This window comes from Homarus americanus, unplaced genomic scaffold (assembly GCF_018991925.1).
Source record: "Homarus americanus isolate GMGI-L3 unplaced genomic scaffold, GMGI_Hamer_2.0 scaffold26351, whole genome shotgun sequence".
Classification (NCBI taxonomy): domain Eukaryota; kingdom Metazoa; phylum Arthropoda; class Malacostraca; order Decapoda; family Nephropidae; genus Homarus; species Homarus americanus.
Window position 1 is genome coordinate 4,272,228 of NW_024724368.1, and position 24,349 is coordinate 4,296,576.

The following is a 24,349-nucleotide window of genomic DNA, read 5'->3' on the forward strand; positions in this document are numbered from 1 at the left end:
CAAGCATTGTCGTGTCCACATCATGTTAGGCTTCCCAGTCCTTTTAAAGCACACACATTATGGGCAGATGTGGTGGCTTCCTCGCCAAGGTCACAACAAGCCCCTAAGGGCACATCTTTTTTGCCTTGGCCTTAACGGCCTTGTCTGGTGTGTCGACATGACCACTACTGCCACCAGACCACAGTTCATGAAGGGGAGAAACCACCCATTGTTGTGATAGATTTCGCAGAAGCTATAGAAGACTAATTTGCACTATGTAACGCTTCTTATATCACGTGACAGAAAGGCATGGAGGTTATGTATTAAGAGTATGTATGTGTACCTGTGTGTATATGGGAGTATATTTGTGTACGTGGACATGTGTATTATAAATAAATGTTGCTTATCTCTAGTTACCACGAGTATATAAGTCTGGTTAAAGTTGGACCTCTGTATGTCAAGTTATGTTAATGTGTCGAGGCTGCACGGGTCACGCCTCGCTGACGCGCTGCTCTATATCATTACTTCACAGGTCACACTGTATATACTTGTCGTCTCTTCAATTCTATCTCCCACACGGATTTATGTGTAGCCTAGTAAGGTTTCATGCTTACATTTAACATCCATTGTGTGCGCAATATGTAGATCATATTCTAATGCGTTTTTTTTATTTATTGTTATTGGTATTTATTTTATATGCTTCATGAAACACATTATATGATAGATAAAAATCACTATGCTTGTCAGTTGTCACATTTATACAGTAAATATTATCTCGACGTATTTTAGCTGTATCCTAAGCAGTGTTTTGTTTAAGGTTGAAAAATGTATTGATTTGTCTGTCACCAAAAAACAAAACTTTCTTCCTAAAACATAAAATTGTCGAATTTTGAGGCAAATTAACATAGGCTGACGATGATATTATGCTCGACTTACGGTGACGTCACTCAGGGGACGATGGTGCGGGCTTATTTCTGGTGACGAACTAAAATCCAGAGGAATTTGGCCGAAAAGCCGTGCAACTTTTTTGCATATGAACTCGTTGTGCCAGTTGGAAAAACACGGAGTCTTGCTATGTTTTTACTGGTTGTCGGTCATGCAGATGTTTCATTCCCGAAATTTTCATGTACTGTACAGTAGTTGAGGAATGTGTGTGTTTATAAGTGTGTGTGTACGTGTCCCCTACAGATCTGGTACGGGCGGCCCTGGAGCAACGGATCACAGGCGAGGAGCTTGTTATGGAGGTTAGTAGCTGTTGCCATCTTAATATTTACCCTGAATATGATATAAACCCCAATAGTCGTTCATTATGACTGAGGTCTGATAGTAATGGCTAGAATAAATATGAATTCACAAGCACTTGGATCGGTCTACCAGTCACTTCTTAGCTTGTCTTTTTTTAATGAACTTTATATAGAGCTTCATAGTGTGTATAATTATGTCATGTTGTGTTGACAGTCGCTGCAGGCAGAGCCGGGGTTCATTGCGTGTATGGGTGTGTTCGCCACGCTGGCAGTAGGGGTGCCGCTGCTGGGCCTGCTGGTGTGCTGCTGCCGCCTGTGTGGCCGCTGTGGGGGCAACAAGACCCAGCACCATCACACTACCTGCTTCCACTGTCAGAGGAGGACACTCACCGCCTCCCTCTCTACGATATCCTGCGCCATTATGTGAGTCTCTCTCACTCTCTCTCTCTCTCTCTCATTATCAGCTGTTTGGCTTCTTATAACCTTATAATTAAAAGTTTGTAAACTCCATTTTACAGTCATAATACAAAGACAGCAAAAAGTGGTGTAAGAGTTCATATGTATTTAAATGTTGAGGCATAACACGAGGAAGAAAAGTTTGTGTTGGCTGTTAAATACACTTTTCTGGAGGAGCAATGAAAGGGGTAAATCTTGTTGTGTTAGATAATATGCAAGGTGAATCTCTTTGTTATTTGATGTGTTAGAAGTGTAAACCAAATATCGGAACAAGGAACCTTAGGAGACAGGAGTATAATTTGGTCACCCTCACACAGGCTTGGCATGGTGGTGGTATTGGTGAGTAACGAGAGGCTAGGGGGCGCGGTGGGCGAGGCGCGTCACAGCATCAACAACAACGTGAAGGACCTCGACACCTTCCTCGCCAATACCAAGATGCAACTTCGATACCTCGTCACCGATTCTCTCGAGAAGACTGTCCAGGTCATGTACAATGATCTTGACGGTGAGTGGGGGGTCACGTTAAACAAATCCTGTAGAGAGACATGAGATGTAAATGCTACAATATAAACATATAATGTAAATGCAAACGTATTCACATCCATTTACAATGAAACAATTACTAGTTCAAGTTTACGAATCCCCTTTAAAAAATGCCGACTTACTTACCTAATATAGATATTTTTTTCATTAGAGCTGATTCAGGAAATTCATTTTGTTATTATTTATTTTAATTTTTGTAATGACATTTCACAGACATAGAGTACCTACTGGGTCGACCACTGCAGCGAGAACTGGCGGCTGAGGCACAGATAGAGGTGGCCCTAGACTCTCTCCTCCATATCAGCAGCAGTGAGTAGTGACGGCCACCCTGGTCCTTTACACTTTAGAGTCCGGGTTCTTAAAGTAATCTGTATTTTAATTTTGACTCCTGACTTATGTGTTAATTAAATGCATGAGGACAGTGAAGTTTTAAAGCTATGGTTGACGTTATTTTTGTGCCTTAGTTTTAGTTACTAAGTTGCATTATGTTAGATTTGAGTAGGAAAGATCATCTGTGATTATATGAATGATGTAAAGTAACTGATATATAATGTGTGTGTTTATGAGTTGATGTATATATGTGTACAGTATTAACATTACCACTACCTCGGGAGAACTGTCAGGTAACATGAGCTTTGGAATTAACTCTTGCTATTTTATCATAGGTCTGCGGGACATAGCAGGTCGCATGCGGGCATTGGAAGAGTCCAGATCGCAGGCAGCAGCGCGCGCAGAGGAGGTGAGTGAGTGTTTCTCCCTGGACGTCAGCAGAGGATTTACAACATGCATGATTCTAAATTAGTTAAAAACGATAACATATCTTGGTGTCCGATGAGGAAGGCTATGGCGATCATTTATTTAGCAGTTGTCATGTTGTTCAGCAATAAACAAAATACTGTATACACAATTTAAAGTTAATTAAGATTTGTTTTTACCTTTAAGAGATGTCCACACTATTAACTCCCATCTTGTACTGAACGACAATATCCCGAGGTCATAAGACTTTACTGATACTTGGGTGTGTTGCAGCTGCGGGGACGCCTGTCAGAGCTGTCTGCTGATATACAGAGATTTGTGTCCCGTTGTTCTCTTGAAGACCTCGATCTCTGCAATACTCTCGACCCCAGCGGCCTCGACCTCGGGGCACGCTTTGACAGTGTGAGTTAATCAATCCAACATTGTCTGTCTTAGTGAAGTTATTTAATCTTTGATGTAGTGAGTGTTGTCGTATGCTGAAACACTAACACAAGAGTAAAATTCATTGTGGTTTTGACTGAGCTTCATATCACTTGAACTTAGATAATAAAATACATCTTATTGCTATCAATTTAAAATGTGTATTAGTTTATGCTGTGTTATATTTGTCTAAGAAGTTATTATGGCTTCAGATAGCGGGAAAACCAACAGCAGCCAACGCTCCCTCATTTTTTGTGTTGCAGTTCTCGTTCTCGGAGCAGCTTCGTTTACTGTCAGTCGTGGAGAACCATAACCTGACAGAGACGGCCAGACACGCCAGGTTCGAGTTTGAGAATATTCCAAACTACGTGAAGATGATGACTCGCACCACCAGGGAAGGTACGACCCCCTCCCTACTATCATGATCTCTCCCTATCAAGACCCCTCCCAGCCATGATCCCTCCCTACCATGACCACTCCCAGCCACGACCCCTCCCTACTATCACGACCCCTCTCTACTATCACGACCCCTCCCCACCACGACCCCTCCCAGCCACGACCCCTCCCTACTATCACGACCCCTCCCCACCACGACCCCTCCCAGCCACGACCCCTCCATACTATCACGACCCCTCCCCACCACCCCGATAAAGATATGTTTGGCTTAACTACTATATTGTGAGGAACTAGATGTATTTTTTTATTGTTTGTGTTTTGGTTTAGGTAGTGATTAGTTTGTATTGCCGCCAGGATGACTAAATTAATGGCTGAGGGGGATGCCAGAGGAGTGTATTTATACCATAGTTGATGTAGAAGTACTGTATTTGGTTGAACCTTAAGTTAATAGGACTCCGGGCTCTTTTTACTTTATGTCATTCTGAGTTTTATATGGTTATTCCTTGGAGCAGATTGGAGTATGACCTTTATCTCGTGTGTCAGATGTGAAGCGCGTGATGCGGGCTCTCCGGGGGTCGTTGTACTCCAAGGTGCGCAGTTTTGACGACATGGCCTTCAACCTCGAGATGCGCACCAGAGACCTCACCTGGCAGGTAGACCAGGCCACTGCCACCCTCCAGGACCACGAGAACTACAGGTGGTATTCCGTCCTAGGTATGTCCTCCCTACACTTCTCGTACCTGTACATTTTGAAACTTTAATACATAAGTCATATACTGTACCTCTAATTCTGATTTGTTTTGGTGAATATGTGTACAGTAATGGCTGGCATGAGACTGTAGACTAATATGGGTAAATTAAGAGTACCTCATAGTAAATTAAATAATATATCATCAATTTGTTCAAATCTTTATGTAATGTTATGTATAAAAGATGAAGATATATAGCAACTAAGCAGGTGTCGGTTCTTGCAGCCATCTCCGTGAGTTTGGCGTTCGTGTGGCTGCTGATGACAGTGGGCGTGTACTGCGGGTGTTGTGCCCACACCGCCGACCAGACACCTACGGAGAGGTCGTGTGTCTCCAACTCAGCTGGCCAGACACTTATTTCGTGAGTCTTTCCTGTTGTACGTCTAAGAAGGGATAAATGTTATTTATTTCTGATGTTTTTATGATATTTATTGTGTTCACCAATCTTTCAAAATTATTCACAGACACTGTAAGTAAAACTCTGACTCTTGTGCTGCTCAGTGATTTTATTGATATAATTCTTTTTATAGTGTTTATGTAGATTGTGTCTAGTAGAGTAAATAATCAGTAAATAAACCAACACATCAATTTCCCATGGAGAGGTCATGTTAAACTGGCCCCCTGTTGTGTCTATATGTCCAACTGTCTGATTAACTTTATCTGTTAATTCTTGAAGAGCAGCAATAATCCATGCATGATTCACAATAATGAAAAAAATCTGTGGTATAAACAAGAAGCATTTTATTTATATCGCTATTGTAAATTTTAATCTTGTGTTACTTTACCTTCGATTCGTTTCTCAGTGATTACCGAATTAGCCAATCAGACGCTGATGCTCTGACAGATGATACCTGTTTACATATAACCGTATGGCATCAGGGAAAAAGTTTTGAGCTTTGAATGCTTACAAAAAAAACATTAGGTGAAGGTCAAGTAACTGTAGTAATTACCAAAGATGATAAAAAATAAATAAAAAACAATGAATCATCCAAACTCTCCCACACACACATTTGACATTACCTTGTACTGTATGTTCTTTATAGGTCAGTGTTCTTCATGTTCCTGATGTCCGGGGTGTTGTGGACGGTGGTGGTGGCAGTGTTCGTCTTAGGTGCCCACGCCCACGCCTTCATCTGCCATCCGCTGTACCAGGAGCCCAACTTCGTCACCCTCACAGACCTCCTTGACAAATCCGGCTTGGTCTTCCACAACGGTCCTGTCCTCAGCAACATAATCCACCCGGGCCGCGACGTCCACCTCAGCTTCGGGCAGGTCCTCAGGTGATGACTCTTGTGTTACCTTGGTTAATGCAGAAGGATTTTATTGACACACCTGTTATGTTTTCGCCAGTAGTGAGTCTTTTTCTTAATGTGTCTCCTTTATGTACTTTGATATTCATATATATATTGAAGCTGTTTATGTATACCCTCCAACACCACTGTTATAATAGTTAGTGGAGTAATTAGGAATGTAGCAAATTTCTTAATGATGCAAAGATAAGTGATTATAACAAGGGTTCAAAATATGTACTAACTGTTTTCAGAACTTGTGTGTGCGAAGATGACATTTATAGAGTTTATTGGCGTACAAATCAGTGTCATGCCAATTTTAAACTCGTGAACTTAAACCTTAAAGCTTTTTGGGGCTATATTAACAGACACAAGTTCCAAAAACAATATGCATACCTTGAACTGATGTGTCTTAATAGATGAATAATTCATATATGAGCGTATGTGTGTCTGTCTTTGTTGTACAGCCGGTGTAAGGAGGGCGAGACAGCCTATGAAGTGTTTGAGCTGCGTCACTACTTCGATGTAGAGCGGGAGGTGGACCACCGCACCACCCTCGACCTCCGCCAGACGCTGGGCCAACTCAGGGTCAACCTCTCCCAGGTTGAGTTCCTCTCTCCAGAGGCCGAGACCCACCTCAACAACTTCCTCCTCTCCATCAAGCTCGACCTTGGACCATACAGGAGGGAGGTGAGTGTGTGGACCATCAGACACATACTCACACAGTATTTCCGTGTCAGGGATTTTAATTATTTAGAAGTAATACTGACCAGAACCCAGATTAAAAACTATACCTTAAAACCTTGAAAAGACTTGGTGACAATATTCCACCACCGACAGATGGAGAAGCCGCTGGTGCAGAAGAACATCCCGGCCTTGACAGAGCAGATGCAGAATGTGGCGGGTCAGCTGCGATCTGTGTCTGCCTCCGCCGAGCTCTTCAGGATGGTGGCGCGGACCAGGAACCTCGTGACCAACACCCTCTACCCTCTCGAGAAACGCAAGGTATTGTACCTCCCGCCTCACCAGTCACCACCCTCAGTTTCTCGTTCCTGAACTTGTAACCAGTTCCTGTTCACTCTTGATTGATTTCTCTGTACTGTAGAATCTCAAACCTGTACACCCATACAGTAGGGGTAAGATAAGCATTGCTTTAACTTCGACTTCTTGGACTTGCTACACTGCCCTCTACTCACCTGTACGCTCTGGCTACCTCTGATTAGTCTATTCTTTGTGGGACTCAATCTCAAGCTGACTCATTACTGATGCATATTAATATCTGCCCCCCTCCCCCTACACACACACACACTAAAAATACAGAACACATTATACGATTATTATTGTTATTTTCTTGTTTTCGTTACTTTTAAATATATTCACAATATATGTTTAAATTATTACTAACATAAGATGAGATAATTTATTATAGCTGAGTTATGTGTTACAGGAGGACGTGACCTACCAGGTGGCTACGCTAGACATGGAGGTCATGCCCCTCCAGCGTCAAATCAACCAGAGTGCCGGACACCTTCGTACCATCCAGTACTTCATCCATAACCACGGCTCATCCCTCGCTGCCTCGGTCTGTACCTCATGATAGTCAGTAGCGCTTCTCCCTCTCTGTCTGTTTACATTATTGACTGTTCACAGTTAAATGTCGTTCTCCCTCAGTCTACACAGTGACTGAATGTTGGTGAATGTACTACAGTATTTCGTTTCTTTGTGGCCCTTAATCAGTTTCTCCATCTATTGTTTACATTACACAGTCTTCCTGTTTCCCTTAGAGTTTGTTTATTAACGCTGATAATTTATTTGTCTTACTGGAACAGAAAGCTCGAGCCTACGTGGAGAGGATCCTGAGCTACATGAGGCAGTACACTGACCACGTCCGTAATGGAGCCCTTCACCACGTGGCACCCTGCACACCCTTTTGGAACCTATTCGACTCTGCTCGCGGCATCACCTGCAACGGCATCATAGAACCTGTGGTCAGTGCTATCTGCTGAAGTCTCTCTCTCTCTCTCTCTCTCTCTTTGTATGATTTGGGAATGCATCTTTACTCTCCTTCACTAATCCCTTGGAACATTGCACATGGCTTACTTGAGGTCGGGAACATTGGCACGCGCTGATTTTTCTTGCTTACAGAATGCACTATGGTTGGCGACAAGCTGGTGTCTACTGCTCTTCCTTCCCAGCATATGTATTAGTCTGAGTCTGGCACGCTACTACCTTCGCATGGACTCTGATGATGACATTCTACCGCTGTGAGTTGATGTTTTGCGTATACTCTCTCTCTCTCTTCCTGCCATTTGTTGGTCTGTCAAAGTAAACTGTGTAAATAAGTAAAGTAAGAATATAACAAATATTTCCAGTGTATGTATGATGACTTGCTTTTCTCTCTTGTTGTAGAAGTATATTTTACATGTTTTTGTCTCTCTTGTACAGTTTGTTTTGTATTAAAGTTCTGTATAATTTTATCATAAACAGTGAATCATTATTTTTATATAAAAGTTTCATACAAGTTTCTAAAGTTACTGAGGATAAACAGACACTTGTTAGACCTATGAATACAAAGTTTATATAGAATGATCTATAGAAAATACAGGACAAGAATATCAACACATAGTGAAGTGTTGTGTCATTCTTTTAGGCACTCTGACGGGTCACCACAAGAGTCCAGCACCAACATTCAGTTAGGGTCATCGACAGCCATGTGGGGATCCAAGCACAGTGGAGGGACCAGAGGCCATCAACACTCCTACCTGAGTCCTCCACAGAATGGGTGAGTTGTGTGTGTGCTGTGGCTCTCTGTAGTATGTAAGCAACCCTTGTACTAAACTCACCAGACCTGTAATAATGTCATTACATAGGTGTTGGTCCCACACGATGTAGTTCCCAGTAGCTGTATTAAAAGGCGTGGGCTACAAGATAATACTAGTACAGTATCTCTATATTTTTCTGACAAAGAAAGAAAGCATATTTGCTTTCAGGGCTGAGGCCAGTGAACCACCTGATCGGGATTACGGGGTTGTGAGACGTGCAGCTCAGCCACGCAGAGAGAGAGGAACCCAGCCAGGCAAGGACGCGGAGGAGTTGCTGGCTCAGGCACAAGTGGCTGCTTGGCGTGACGCATGGAAGGCTGGGGCCACCTTCGTCACCCTGGAGCTCGTGGCTTCGCACGTTCATCGCTCAATCGAGTGGGTCCGCCATCACTGGCATGACGACCCACACTCCCTGGCCACCGCGCTCAATGTCTGCAGTGAACTTCGCGACGAAGAACCGAGGTCCACCTCTCCCCAAACCCACCATTACTCTACCTGTGGGGACTGTTGTGAAAATTCACATTCCCTGTGAGATAAGTACTTACTGCTGCTCTCACACCCAGCACACACTATGCCCACGCCACACCTATCCCAGGTTTGTGATACACCTGACCTAAGACACCACTCACCATATCAGACTCTTGACCCAGAACCTGTGTTTCGTCACTGCTTCATCGAGGCTTGCTAGTTAACCTTTAGATGCATGATCTCTAGATTTTCACTGTCTTAATAACTGTAAGGTAATGTGTTCACTGGTGGTCCTCATTATTGTCACAACATTGTCACCAGACACTAAATTTATTTTTCTCTGCAAAGTCAATTTATCATAATTTTGGGTAATAATCTGTGGTGTAGTTTCCTAGAGTTTTATAAAAACATTCTCCTAGTCAATATTTTTTTCATATATTCATTTAAATTCAGATTAATCTGATACGTGGTGTAAATTTTATCCGAACCTTATATACCAGGAGAGTGTATTGAGGCACAGTTATGTAGCATGTTAAGGCAGAGTATGTAGCCTTCTACAGCGTGTCTGTGTGTTCTACAGGCACAGTCACTGGTGAGTCTACGTCCTCGTGTAGCCGTGACCTGCCAGCTGGATCACTGACTCAATCAGCTGCTGTCCTCACACCAAGTGAACTGGTGTGGTGTGAAGCACTCCTCCATGGAGGACGAAATTTGTAACTGTCGGGGTCCCAAAATATACAGTATAGTGAAAAACATTCATTTAGGCATATTTTTTATTTTAACTTTTTGTGATTAAAGAATTAAAGGTCGTGGAACCAGATTCTGAGATCAAATATGACGGGTAATTTGTAGGTGATATTAAGTGGAAATTTTCAAAATATCTGTACTATTGTACAGGTGTGTAAGTTTGAGGCCTAGGAAGGGAGGAGTGTTTCCCACCAGCCGTCGACAGATACGAGAGGAGCCACCAATGTTGTGTACAGGGTTGGTCACATCATCTGCTACCCCACCTGTTGTCTTTTTATGTGTAGGATGTTTTATGCCTTAAGTAATCGTCTATTTATGTTTCATTAAGATAAATTTATTTATTTCTCATGTCTTTTATACCACAATGAAAAAATTTGTGTAAAGCTCAGGAAAAAATAAAACAAAAATTATTTAATGTTTTTTTTTATTTATTTATTTACTTATTATCTGACAGAAGAAATGGGCGGGCCCGGGGTCGGTAGTGGGGGCCAAGGGTGAGTAATGGGGGCCAGGGTGAGTAGTGGGTAGCTAAGGATGGGTACAGTATTGGGATAGTGGAAAGGATGGGGAATAGTAAGGATAGTAGCTATAATTAATCCAAATATTTTGAATTTAATAATTTTGCAAGTTCATATACAGTAATTTTTATTTTGTGGGACACTTAAGGGATACAGAGCGTGTGGTGGTGCAGACGACCCACCTCACCCTACATCTCCTCTTGGCGTGTGGTGGTGCAGACGACCCACCTCACCCTACATCTCCTCTTGGTTATGTCACTCATTAAGGATTCTGCTCTTTGTGTGGATTAAGTTATATGAGATGTATTGTTTGTTTTGAGTGTTTATGGTGTTTTTCAGAGTGTTGTGGTGGATGGCTGGGTGTTAGGTGTGCAGAGCATTAATTCAAGACCTGGGTGATTTTTCATTCAGTTTTTTGTAATTCCTTTGTTTATATGTACATCTTCCTCTTTTTTATCAGTTTTTGTTCCAGGTGCATATTGTGGTTTAATTCACAAGTCTTTGTTTATTAAAATGTACAGTACTAGTTCTTGGTTATGACGTGAGATCTATTTTGGTAGATATTTCACTCAAAACAATTTAGAGTAACCTGGAGAGCCTTTCAGAAAATATCTAAGACTATTTCCCCATTCCAGGTTATGTAGATAAGTGTTAATTATGAAGGTTTATACAGCTGCACCACCATCACCACTTGCAGGGCGATGACAGTGTGGTTGACGAATAAGTAAAGTTAGAAGATGTACAAACTATCACCACCACTCGTTACGTATCCCTGAGTATCCTTGTGATGTGAGAGTCAAAGATGTGAGTGTGAGCCTCGCCCCTCCCTCTCCGCCCCGGGCCGCCCACCCCCTCACAACAACGTCCAGCAGTGAGTGCGGGAGACACCCACTATAACAAAACAGGAATTCGTTATCTCTGGTGAGGGTAGGTGGTGCGGGTCAGCTGCAGGTCGTGTTGGAGCTGCAGGACACATGCTGATCATAGCGCTGGTCTAACTAAGAGTACAGGTGAGAAATATTAATGGTTGTAGAATTCCCAAGTTATTTTCCCCGTGTGTATAAAACAGTTACCCCCAAGAGCAGACTATAAAGTGCATTGTGATTGTCAGTCTGGTGAACGTCCTCGACCCCAGTTATAAATTTTATCAACACTAAGAGATTGATAAAACCAAACCGCTAACATCCTTGGAGGTTATGAAGACGTTTGGTTTATTGACAGTACCGTGATCCCTTAAAATATTACCACGAAACTATATAATTTATGGTTTTCCCCGAGATAATCATTATTTTTTTTTATATTACTGTTTTTCCAAAGATTGTAAGATCCCCTGATTAACATGTCCGTATCAATGATTAAGAAACACATTTAAACGTATTAGTGTTATCGGTATCATTAAAGTTAGGGCGTGTAGGCAACAATCTAGTACTTGTGTGAGGATGTGATGGCTGCCAGTTCCATGTTGGGTGACCTGAGGTGACCCGGCCCGCGCCTGACCCACAGGTTGGTGATAGAGACAGAAAACGGAACATTGAGACGGAGGGGAAACAGCTAGTGAAGTGGCGGCGCTCCTCAGGATGGTCGTCACGCGCCTCACCACACACACACACACACACACATACACCTGCCACCCTCACTGCCCATCACCGCTCTACTGTTATGAGTCACTACTGTTGCAACTGTTGATGAGTGGAGTAATCATGTGGACAGGAGACCAGGTGTATGTGTGGTGCTCATCCTACTTAGAATCGGCCACTAAGAACTTAAGTCCCTCAGTTCCCCTCCAACCCTCCCTGAAGAACACAGCCACAGCTAAACTATTGACATTATTGCCTTTATCTACTGAACTTCAGAGAATACTCTTATTACCAGGACTTTTCTCAAGTCTCTTTGTGGAGTATTTTACAGTACGTCAAGAACATTATTCGCCTCTACAGTACTGCTGCATTGGTTAATGTGGAACAACGACTTCATAATTTGTGTACTAAAGTTAGTTTGCTTTGAGTGTGATAACGACATGCTTAATACACACAAGTCTATCATATGATTAAACTCAATATTCTTCTCTTTGACTATAAAGTAGGTTTTTCACTTCTAACATCTCTAATAATACAGTTTATAATTGCTAATGATGGACTTCAGATTCGCCTCATTTGTCAGTTACTCGTCGAAACTGGTGGACGTTGGAAGGTGGCCAAATAAGGTCCTGAACATTACTGAGAGAAGACACCCGAAAAAAGACCCTGAAATTCGAGGATTCCCTGACCATGTGAAGAACTAACAACACAGGTTAACTACTTATACCTGGGCCATGACGCTCCCTCGCCTGACATCACCGAGGATGAGAACCCATGACGCTGCTGACGACGCCACAACTCACTTCAGCTACTGTACCTTCTTGCCCGAACCAGTCTTGTACTATTTTAGCAGCTCACCATCAGGAGTGGTATTTGCTCGATGCATCATTTATAGTGAGCTAAAGTTAGTATAGAAGGGTTAGTTGGAATGTAACGAGATGGCTATCACCACTTCGTAACATAATGAGTCCTAACAGCCAAGGTTTGTGAGTTATAGGGATTTCAACACGCTGCAGTCATTGGGTTAACATTACAAGTGACGCCAGTGTTTGGGTGAGTCAGCCCTGTAACATAGAGGCACTGTCTCTAAAACATCATTAATGTAAACAGAAGCTTGACAGTAATCCAAGCCATCAGCTATCGGTACAAGATCCTTCTTTATAGGCAGTGAGCGTCTCTTCCTATCATTAACCAAATCCAAACTCCAGCCATCCTAATCGACTGTAATTTACCAAAGTCCAAATGTGGTTACTTTATTATGTTGCTAATCACCACGTTACAGGAAAGTTCGAGTTGGTTGGGTTGTAAATGACATGTAAAAGAACCGAGCTGCTCAAGCCAGGATAATCCCCAGTCAACAGCTGTAGTGTAAACGTGAGGTTCCACTGAAGACCCACCATTGTTATGGGGAGAAGCAGTTTCTTACATCTACACGACACTGAGAGCTGTGTGTTGAGGTGCAGGCGTGTATAGTGCAGCCACATGTATCAGGCTGCCTGCTGGGTCCCGCCGGGTCCCTACCTCACGCTCAACCTTCACAACACACTACAACCTCACTTATCCTATATAGAAAATAATTACATATTCAATTAGCTCATAGGATTTATACAAGAGCGTTTAGCTGTAACATGATATAATATTTACTTAACATACACAATACAATTATTCGCAATAACGACATTTGTGCAAGCCATACTCAGTAGCGGTGGAGCGTCGCAGTTGAAGCTGAGGGGTGAGGTGTGGGCGGGGAGGGGGGGTACATAACGCCATTGGTAAATTATACTCACTGTGCATTAACTGATTATTAACATCTGTGGTTACTACTGTGCCTCGGTAATTCTTGACGTGTACTGACATTGAAAATTTTAACGTTACAAGTAAATCCATCTTGTATTTACTCTATATTACTTTATAAGGGAAGGTTGTACAGTTTTCAATATAAGGATATTCTATAACATTGGTTTTTGAAACAACAGGTGATCATTCCTGGACTCAGTGAGGACAGTAAATGGCCACTTTTGTAATTAGGTAACCATCATGAATCAGAGAGATTTATACTATGTTAGATAATCAACTGTGACGCCCTGAGAGTCACTGACGGTGTTACCAGCCCTCCTCACCTCACCTGAACCCTCCCTCCACCGTGTCCTGATGGCCCTCAGCCTACAAGAGCAATTGTTATTGTTCCCGCTTCAAGAGTCGGCGACGAGTCACTGGCTGGTCAGTAAGTTTTATCATCCTTTATCCCGCTGTTCTGCATAGCATTAGCCTCCTTATTGAACACTGGCAATTGGCTCCAAGTCGCCGAGTACTAAGACATATCATCCCACTATGATAACTATAAATTGCTCTGTTAATATATAAACCTGATTTGTTTTGCATCGCTCTCAGTCACGAAGAGAATTAACCAGAATTTGAGGGTAAAGGAAGAGGTGCGGCACTGAGATACAATATCGATTGTTAGTTAATTCTTAGTACTTATTAACTGGTTGTAATGACAAATGCCAATATGAATATTGTCAATATTATTATGTTTATAAAATTGAAGCTCGTTGTACATGGGCAAGTTCTTCGTTTACAATGCAGAAAAAATAGGAAGAGTCCAAGGTAGGGGTGAGAACTGCCTCTCAGGTCCTTGTGTAAGCAACAACATAAACAAGGCTGTCAGATTAATGCACCCGCGACGCACCTCTGCTTACAAATGCATTCAATAATGTTTCTAACAATTTCACTCATTGTTTACAATTGGGAGTACTTTAGTGCACTTGTTGAAAGTATGAGAACGTCTAAATACTAAACAAAGTAAACATGCAGCATGTACTGTACACCTCTCAGTACTGGTGGATGAACTGTCAAGCTGAGTCATGGGTGAGTGTTTGTACTCACGGTGTTTCATAAGCATGCAACACAATTTTTGGCTTGGCAAGAACACTGTGGTTGTCATATAATAATAATAGTAATCTAAATTATTTAACATTCAATGCAGTGAGTGATGATTCACATCTAAGTGACTCTCTTACATGGACCATCACACGTCTTCACTCGCACTGTTACATTATACAAAGAATAAAACTTAGCACTTTTAACATTAGGCTTTAAAATAAAGGGAGCATATAATGGCATTTGAAAATCCTGGTTGGGTGGCAAGTTGGTGTCACCGAAGGAGTAAGGACACTCCCCAGTTATCTCAGGTAAAAATCACCTGGACTTGAGATAATTAAGTTTACCAAAACAGTAAGTCCCGAAACTTGTAAGTTAGTTAAGATGACCAAGAGGTATATGCTCATAGTTTTGAAGTTGACGCAGAGTGGAGGTGAGAGGTGTGGTGGTAGTGTTGGAGGTGTGGTGGAAGTGTAGGTGGTGTGGTGGTAGTGTTGGAGGTGTAGTGGTAGTGTGAGGAGTGAAGAAGGTGACATAAGAAGCCTGGTTCGTGATCACTACTGTCCACATACTCTATTGTTCTCTGTCCTGAGTTTGGTTCATAGATTACGCTTTCACCCTTTACTTTTTTCTAGGCGAGCAGGTAAAGAACTAAGATCAATGGTATTTTCATTTTAATATAAATTTGAACTCAGAAAATGTGCATTGTAAACCCCGTTGCTTATTATTATTTTTCGTTACTGGGTTATGACTGTTCTTTATATTCAGGTTACCTCATGAGGTTAAGACTGAGGCCATCGTTTGTCAGTCAAAATAACCCACCATTATAGTACACTGAGGAGGCCAGCCAGGACCCACAGCCTCCAGATGCTCTACATCGTTTACTGCTTTACACCAGTTGCAGATGGCAACCCAGACAAACTAGTACGGTGTATAGACAGCAAATATCTTCAGTGCAGTAATGGAAATCAAATGAAGGTTGGAAATTATGCACGGTTGAGGTCACTGAACTATTGCTTCGAGTCGGCCGCCCCCTTACTGCCCACGTTACGCTAATGGACCTGGTCTGGTAAGTAAGCAATTGATTTTAGTTAATGGATTTGGTTCCCGCGACTCAAGTAGCCCAGAAACTTTAGTACGACGGGTATAGTGGATGGTTCGGCCCCATGTGGAGGGCAGCAGCAGTGAACGGCAATCCTCCCTAACTCACCCCGGTAGGTAGCCAGAGATTTGTTTATTTCTTGAAGAACTTAAGGAGCTCAAGATATCTACGTGAAGTTATGTAATTCGTATCTCTTATGTATTATGTTTTGGTAAAGTCATTTCTCGTGTTTGTGGAGTAAGGAGGTGTGTACTGTGTCACCAGGGTAGTGTCCCCCTCAGACGAGTCCCGTCCCGCCTCACACGACGCCGTTACTACTTGGTCATCTGGCGAGCACAAGATCCCCAGCTCGGGTATACAGATAAATTTGTCTCACTAGCCCTTGGACTTTCAATTGCCACTGAAATAAATTGTTTTGGAAGCAATTGTATGATAAAAAGAAACTAAGTAATCGGTTGTTGCAGTAACGAGCTTTACAATGAAACAACAGTAGTAGCGTCCTATGAGTGTTGTGGAGAGAATCAAGAATAATTACCATTACATCCAGATAACTCACTTGGATAACCATAAACATGTGTGCTACGAAACAGCTATTGCATCACTATGATCACTAGTTCTATAAAACGATTATCAATATTCATATCTGTAAGTCAGAAGTAGAATTTTGTTTTTATTATTTGTCGTTGTAGAACTGTTGTTGCCTTATTACTTGTGGGGAGTGGACAATGTTGTCTTGCAGAAATACAATCGTAAATCAGTAATTACATAAGTACACCTTGAAACTGCACTAGTAGATCCTTTATTAACTATTGTATTCACATCTGTCTGCTGCATTACGGTACATTAGGACTAATTATATACTTTTGACAAGTTCCTAATCGAAACATTTACCAATTATATCCACATTTGTTCTGTTTGGGTGGTAGTGAACAAGAATGCTGGTGATCACGTTGCATATTACATGAGGTTAATGCCAACCTTAGCTGGTTTACATTGTAGTAGTAATTCTGAATTATTAAACAAAAATTTTCTCAAGGCCCCGACAGTAACAAATGTGTATCACGTTAATAGTTCATAGATCAGGTCGTCATTCTTGCCTTGATGTTCGTGCCTTTACATTGTTTACATCACTACCTAATTTGGCACCAGGTAACATGGAGAGTGTGACCTTTGTTGTGAATGGCTAATTAGAATTACAGTACTGTAGACAGCTGGGTTTTGGTGTCGAGGACAAGAATTTTGTGTTGTGATCCTGAGTCTTAAGGGAGTGACTTCCCTGTTTATCTAAGAGCAAGAGTAAATATATATCACTTTGTAATCCCGTGTTCACTCTACTCTGCTCGTGACACACGTACACAGCACTGCTTTTGTTTATACTGTACACACTGTCCTGTCGGGGCTGTTTAAATTTATTGACTAATACCGTCCTTATTTTCATAAATAACTAAGTAGTAAGCAGTGTACTTGAGCGATAGTTTATCAAAATTCGGAAATTTGTGAATTCCTTTCCACAAGTTTGGGTTCCCACAGAGAGGAGGTTGTGTGGGGCGGGCAGCAGCCGGGGTGCAGGAGTCATCGGCTTACACATCAAGTTTTGTACAGTCTTGGCCTCCATTAGTAGAAAAGTCAGATGAATAACTCTAGTCCGAGAGAAACTGAGTTATTCAGATGAAGCACTTTTGTATAACAGAAACTGACATGTGGCAACAGATCTGGCATTACTAGCAGCTGTTTCTTGTGGTACTGTACTATAGTGACGGAGAGCGGCCTCTTGAACGGAAGCTTGGAGAGTAGAACAAGCAGCGACGAGTGTGTGTGCAGCAGCAGTAGCAGCAGCGTGTCGTGCAGCAGTGAGCCGCTTGTGTGTACACCGCTGCACACCGGCTGACCGCCTTCACTGAGACTACTTGTGCGTTTCGGGGGATGATATAACAGTGGTTGGGGCGGGAGGAAAGTCGAGGAGTTTATCATATTCTCTGAACATATTTAACTGTTAACATATTGCTTAACTATTCAGTTCAACTTCAATATAATAGTATAAATAATGCACCTAGGGCACTCCGCGGTATCTCACAATATAGTACATTTGGAGTGTTCGATCGCCTCATGGAGTTCGTGAAGGTTATGAGGGCGGGCGTGCGTGTGGGCATGGGCGTCCTCCACCGCCAGCAAGAGCTCCCTGAACGCCGTCACCACGTGCCAGTTGCACTTGGCCGATACCTCCACGTAGGCGGCCTTCCACTGCTTGCGGACGATGGCCGGTACGTCGCGCATCTCCCGCTTGTCTCTCCCATCCGTCGCCCCCACCAGGTCCCGCTTGTTCCCCACCACCACTACTCCCACCTCACGCATGTCCCGGGACTCGTACACCTGTAACCAAAACACACTTAACACCCGCAGTACACAGTAACTCAGATCTGTTGTGGAATAAAGTATATGACACAAAAAGAAGAGCTGCAGGATCATGATATATAAATTAATTTACTAATAAAACTGTTACACTACCACTGTATCGCAACTGTTATTATTATTCCACAAAAAACAGTAAATTACGGTGAATTTTACCATAGACTCACCCAATATTTGGTAATCAATCAGAAAAAAGTTAGAGTTAATATAAGAACAAGTACCAGCGGTGTGTATTGCCCGTCCATCATCACAGCCGATTAGAATAAAAAAAATGCACGAGGTAACACCAGTATATAATATATCTTAACATTCAATAACACTGTATCATAATATTATTTGTAGTTTCGTCTGTTTTTACGGGTTTGTGGAAAATAATATACCCGGTAGACATTTGTGATTTACATTAGAGATAGCTTCATGTTTACGTGAGTGTTGAAACAGATGACTAAGTTGGTGGCTGTGGATTGACTGACCTGGTCCCTCAGAGCCTTGATGTGTGTGAAGGACTCGTAGCAAGTGAGATCGAACACGAAGATGTAAGCCATGGCTGATCTAAGGCCGTAGAAACGGTAGTCCGCCCACTCAGTGAAGGAGTTCTGAGGGAAGGCTGCAGGAGGGAGGATGGTCAGTATACGCTGTCTACACAATACACATCACACCTACACCCTATAAAAACACTGTAAATAACGTATGCAATACCTAACATAAAATAATAACAAAATAATGCTCAAAAACATATTTTCTCATCCTTTTTAATTAATTCTTATATTTAATTGAACTATTAAAGGCAGACACTAATAAAACCTGGCATCATGCTACTATATGGAATAAATCTCATTAACAATATCCTTCATGTGTCATGTTAAAAAGCAGCTTATTCGGAAACAGTTGCTTATATTTCTATATTTCCTTCACACTAATAGATCATCAAATTTTCAGTGTTATGTGTCTTCAGTGCTTTGTGACCCAATATTTACTGATAATAAGAAAGGACAATGTAAGTAGCAGCGACTCGAACAATATGATGACGTTTTTGCAGGCGATGCCACTGTGTAGATTGTGTGCAAAGTGACTTGAGGTTTGTGTCCATTAGGAAAGTTAACTCAAGGGTCTCTTACCTCTGATGGGCGGCGAGGCTGGTCTCTTACCTCTGATGGGCGGCGGGGCTGGCCTCTTACCTCTGATGGGCGGCGGGGCTTGTCTTTTACCTCTGATGGGCGGCGGGGCTGGCCTCTTACCTCTGATGGGCGGCGGGGCTTGTTTTTTACCTCTGATGGGCGGCGGGGCTGGTCTCTTACCTCTGATGGGCGGGAGGTCGGCTATACAGAGCTGGTAGACCCGGTCGTTGACGAGGACTGAGGGCCAGTGGTTGACGCGGGCCCTGGTTGGCTCGTGGCTCACAGGGAACTCGTTGTGTACGAATTGCTGTAGGGAGAACGAGTGACTAGAGACGCAACCTGACGATTACCTGAGCTACTGTCAACTGTATTCTACTGTCAACTGCATTCTACTGTCAACTGTATTCTACTGTCAATTGTATTCATGGGTCCTGCCTCCCCCGCCACCACGGAGGAGAACCACGTAAAACTGATGTCAAATCGTGTCTGTGTCCCTTCAAACTACGACTGGTAATTGACACCCTAAATGACGTCGACATTGCACTGCGACTCTACCACTGCTTCCTGTGTTTTCATACATAGCTCAGATGATAAGTAAATTACCTAACAGAATCGTGGGGTAATGGTTTGTAAGATAAAACAGAATTTATCGAGCGGCTAGTGTTTATTTGTACGGTCTCACATTTTACTGAACAATTCCGTTAAAATTTAGTAAACAGGATGAGATTAATACCCAATTAAGTGAACATATAGAATGAACATGGAGGCTACGAGGATCATTAAACAGATGGGATAGTGCTGTTGTAAATTGTTGAGTAGCCTCATTAACAAGGATAACAAGAGTGCGATGATCATTATTATTGTTTCATAAATACCAGAAATTAATATAAATAATACATATACATTCTAATCCTTGACCTGAACATAATTATTGAAAATTTATTGAAGTAACTATCGGAGAAATAAGTTGGTTTTTGACACAAGTAATACTGAGGTGCCGGTAATAGTCGACACACGCAGAACATGGCCAATAAATCCAGGAGTTTGTGAGTGTGCTTACGATGTTGTTGCTACATAACACCTTCGCTATCGTAGACACCAGTGAATCTACGAGGTCCATTATAGGGAAGTTGGAGTCATCTGTTATACTGGTATTCTCTACACCATATGACTATTTGTAATTTTAAAAGCCTGTGTGGGTAACAGCATAGGAGTCTAGGGAAGATGTGCATGACACCATGGAGCAGATCATCCAGACCAACATCCGGGAAGACATTTTTCATGAGGGGTCAGAGTGCGGCCGTTCCTGGAACTGCCTATTCCTAGTAAAGTTTGTCTTTCTGTTACTGTGATGAATGTTCCTTCACTCAGAACTATTTATCGGCAGTGCTCTACCAGACAGTCTGCCGGGAATAATTTTTCATAGCTGTTAATAAAAGGGAATCATCGAATAAAAGAGAATACAGTACAATGTTTGTACACGTGAGTATTATATTAACTGAAATGTAATTGTCAGTGTTTGTTCATTAAAATATTTAATACTTCAGAAATTATATTTATGGCGTTGATATGAAAGAATACAGAGGGTTATGAGGCAGAGTTAAACAGGGCGTGAGAAATACCTGTACATGGGAACTTACCTTGATGATGGCGGTCTTGCCCACTCCAGCGGCGCCCAGCACCACCACCTTGACGAGCTGGGACGGTGGGGGCGGTGGCACGTGACCGTTGAGGGGTGGCGGGGCTTCCCCAGAGGAGGAGGAGGGGGCACGGCGTCCCCCTTGGCAGCAGCTGCACCCCCCCGCGCCGCCTCCACCCCTCTGGCCCCCGCAACCCTCACATGGGCCTGAGTCCCACCCGCTCACCACAACCACTGAAATACAAATATCTTATATGGATCGTTGAAAAATATTAACAACGCTGAGTATACTGTTATCACCATTAAGACATTGCAATACACGAACGCTTGGCAGTATCAGTCAAGGCATTGAAACAGCGTGGTGATCCTTTTATGTAACTGCCACAACTATATCTAACCTACCCTATTTAACACTTACTCGATGTATGAAACTAAGGCATCAATGAATGAATAGATATAATGACATTCTTAGATGATGGATCATGTGTGAGGTGAAATCGTTGGTATATTTATATTGGTGAAAGACAGCTTGTGACTTACTTCATTCCAAAAATAACTCATACGTTAACCAGGTCATTATTGTTACGTGTTTTATGTTTGCCCCCCACAAGTAAGAGAAAGGAACGCGATCCTCCTACCAAAGTATTATACATCCTTAACCACAATTTTGTTAACTCGTCTTTTGTTTTATATTTAGTGGCCTAACGATCCACTGACTCAAAAACTTAAATTCTAAAAAAAGATTTAAAAAATTTAGAGAGCCCATTCTTTTTATAACGGGTAAAAATTTGTCTTCCAGTAGCAAAAGACAAAAGTTACACTCCTGTTCTCTTTCTCTTTATCCATTCATATCGTGTATGTTGTTATCAGAGACACAAAAGAAATGCCTCGTATTGTTGTTCCAAAAGTCCATTGAAACTTGGATAGACTACCTTTTGTCTCTTTTTATCTACTAGAGTTTTTGATTCCTCACTTTTTTCTGTCGCTGCCTCTACATATACACTTTCGACTCTCAAAATCCATAAACCAACACATCAAAAATATCAGTTTAGCGGCATACCTTCGGATCAACAATATAACAAGCTACACTCATTATAGTTCGGATAAGCAAGATGATGAATGATTTAACTGTGTATTAAGAGGTGAGGATGTGACCTATATTTAAAGAGTTGACAAGTTGGGTGTGGGTGGAAAGGCAGGAGAGGGGAGGTGAAATTAGAGAGTTGGTTAGCGGGATGAAGAAGGCGTGTGTTGAGGGATTGACTGAGTTAGGAGGATTCTCTAACAAATTTGAACGTATATTTTGGAATCTATAGTATCTCGGTGTAATGTTTATGTTATTTTGTTTTAGTGTTTTAGGTGCAAGGACTATCCATTGTGTAGCCAGACCCAGACGTGAAAAATAGCGTAGCCGTAGTTAACCCAGCGCTTACACCCCGGTAACATGCAGCATAAACATATTAATTCAATCTGTAGAATATGTTTTTTAAATCACTCAGAGCATAACGCTGTAAATATGAAGTACTAATAGTTATACAAGATAAAACTAAAGAATTGTGAGTCGGTTAAGTAGTTTGTCAATTTGATCACATATTTTCAGAACTCCTTTATGCACTGAACAAACACTAAAGTTAAAGTCATATTTTTGCAGAATAAATTATTCATCATAAATTCTAATATGAACTATAACTATAATTTACATTATCGAAAGTACAATTAGTTACAATTAACACAGTTGATGGCACGCCAGTAAATTACATTAATCTTTATTTACAATGACTATTAAAACGATTCGTAGTTGATTATTACATTCACACACGTAATATGTCTACAGTGAGGTATGTACACTAAGTTTAAAATTGAGAAAGTGTATTTTTTTCATTGGTTAAACTGTGAAACTGGAGTATAAATGATTGTATTTCAAATTGATGTAGGAACAGAAGGTAAACCACTTTATTAAATATGTTATTGTCGGTAAAACTCCTACAAAGCCAGCAGGATACCGCGACATACACAGAGACATACAAGAGGGAATATTCGTTAAAATTTATTCCGGCTGGGTGTAAACTTACTGCACAAACAAATGGCTTAACTAGCAATCTGGGAACTGATAACTACCTGTTTAGTTCTGTGGTCCAAGGAAACCTCCCGTCATCATATAAAGTATTCCCCCCAAAAAATCTGACTTCCTGCATAAACTTTTTGTTGGCAGGATATTACTGTAGATAATATATACTGTAAATTCTGGGATAACATGAATTATTGTCTTTACTAAATCGAGCACATCACGATTTATATATACCACTCGTAAAAGTTCACTGCTGTAAGTCTCCCACTAAATAATTATGTGGTCTAAATATTAGCTTGGTAAATTACTAAATGTATAATAACTAAGCGAAATAAGTTCATAATGAAACTGTAGCTTAAGCGAAATAAAATAACGATAGAATTTAGTTAGTGACGATGCTCCATGTCAAACAGTAGGTGCAGTATATTCTTTCTAAATAGACTATTATTGGTAATATTTTGTCTTTCCACACTATATATTAAAATAAATATATTTAAATATATATTAATATGAATACCTTTACTGTATATGATCACATCTAGACAAAATGTGAAGCAAAAAATAAATTACAAATGCGGAATATTGGAACCATTTTACATTGTTCGAGTGTCAGAATGGAGTGCCAGTGAGCGAGGTTTTATTTCCTGGGCTTTTTTGTGACTACATTCAACAGAGGACCGTCAAAAGTGAAAATTGGTAATATTTATGTGCACAAGACGCGTAAGGATACATCATAATGAAGAAATAAAGTTGACGACGACCAGAAGGTGAGTGTTACGATGTTCAGTTACCTTTTTGTGGTATTATAATTTGTTGTGCTTGTTGACCTATTATGGCAGGTCAGCGAATTCATCTTGTTATCTTAAATGTAACCTGCGCTAAAGTTTACGTTATGGAAGTCTGTATTAATCCATTTGCTAGGCTATTATCTCTTTATGTATGCTAGCAGTAGTCCCATAGTTATAGATTCCTTGAAATGTAGCATCACGTCGCACTTATCGTCTTCCTATTAGCGCTTCTGTTACTGTTCCGTCCTGCTTCAAATGTTTTTAATCTTCGTTAAGGGTGAGGTTCCGTGAATAGGATTAACAATTCGTCTGTTCTAACCCCCCATGTGTCTTTAATTAAAAAGTTACCGACGTTTCTACTCCATTTAACTACCTAATATT

At 41.5% G+C, this 24,349-nt stretch overlaps 2 protein-coding genes across 2 annotated transcripts in view; one reads left to right on the forward strand and one right to left on the reverse strand.

The window, feature by feature from the left end:
* Positions 1 to 2,002: 2,002 nt before the first annotated feature.
* Positions 2,003 to 10,149, forward strand: LOC121864192 (prominin-1-like). The gene is made up of 15 exons (XM_042363204.1): positions 2,003 to 2,184; positions 2,436 to 2,531; positions 2,888 to 2,961; positions 3,252 to 3,380; positions 3,662 to 3,797; positions 4,338 to 4,508; positions 4,769 to 4,904; positions 5,587 to 5,823; positions 6,300 to 6,522; positions 6,673 to 6,837; positions 7,280 to 7,414; positions 7,662 to 7,820; positions 7,978 to 8,096; positions 8,483 to 8,614; positions 8,823 to 10,149. The coding sequence occupies exons 1-15, from the start codon at positions 2,004 to 2,006 to the stop codon at positions 9,184 to 9,186; spliced, it is 2,457 nt and encodes an 818-aa protein (XP_042219138.1). The 5' UTR covers position 2,003; the 3' UTR covers positions 9,187 to 10,149.
* Positions 10,150 to 16,729: 6,580 nt separating this feature from the next.
* Positions 16,730 to 24,349, reverse strand: part of LOC121864275 (ras-like protein family member 10B) — a 54,559-nt gene continuing 46,939 nt past the window's right edge. The window contains exons 2-5 of the mRNA XM_042363361.1: positions 21,114 to 21,346; positions 19,654 to 19,780; positions 18,829 to 18,962; positions 16,730 to 18,316 (exon numbers count right to left, since the gene is read on the reverse strand). Of these exons, the coding sequence (XP_042219295.1) occupies positions 18,017 to 18,316; positions 18,829 to 18,962; positions 19,654 to 19,780; positions 21,114 to 21,346 (794 nt within the window). The 3' untranslated portion in view covers positions 16,730 to 18,016. The remainder of the gene's footprint in view (positions 18,317 to 18,828; positions 18,963 to 19,653; positions 19,781 to 21,113; positions 21,347 to 24,349) is intronic.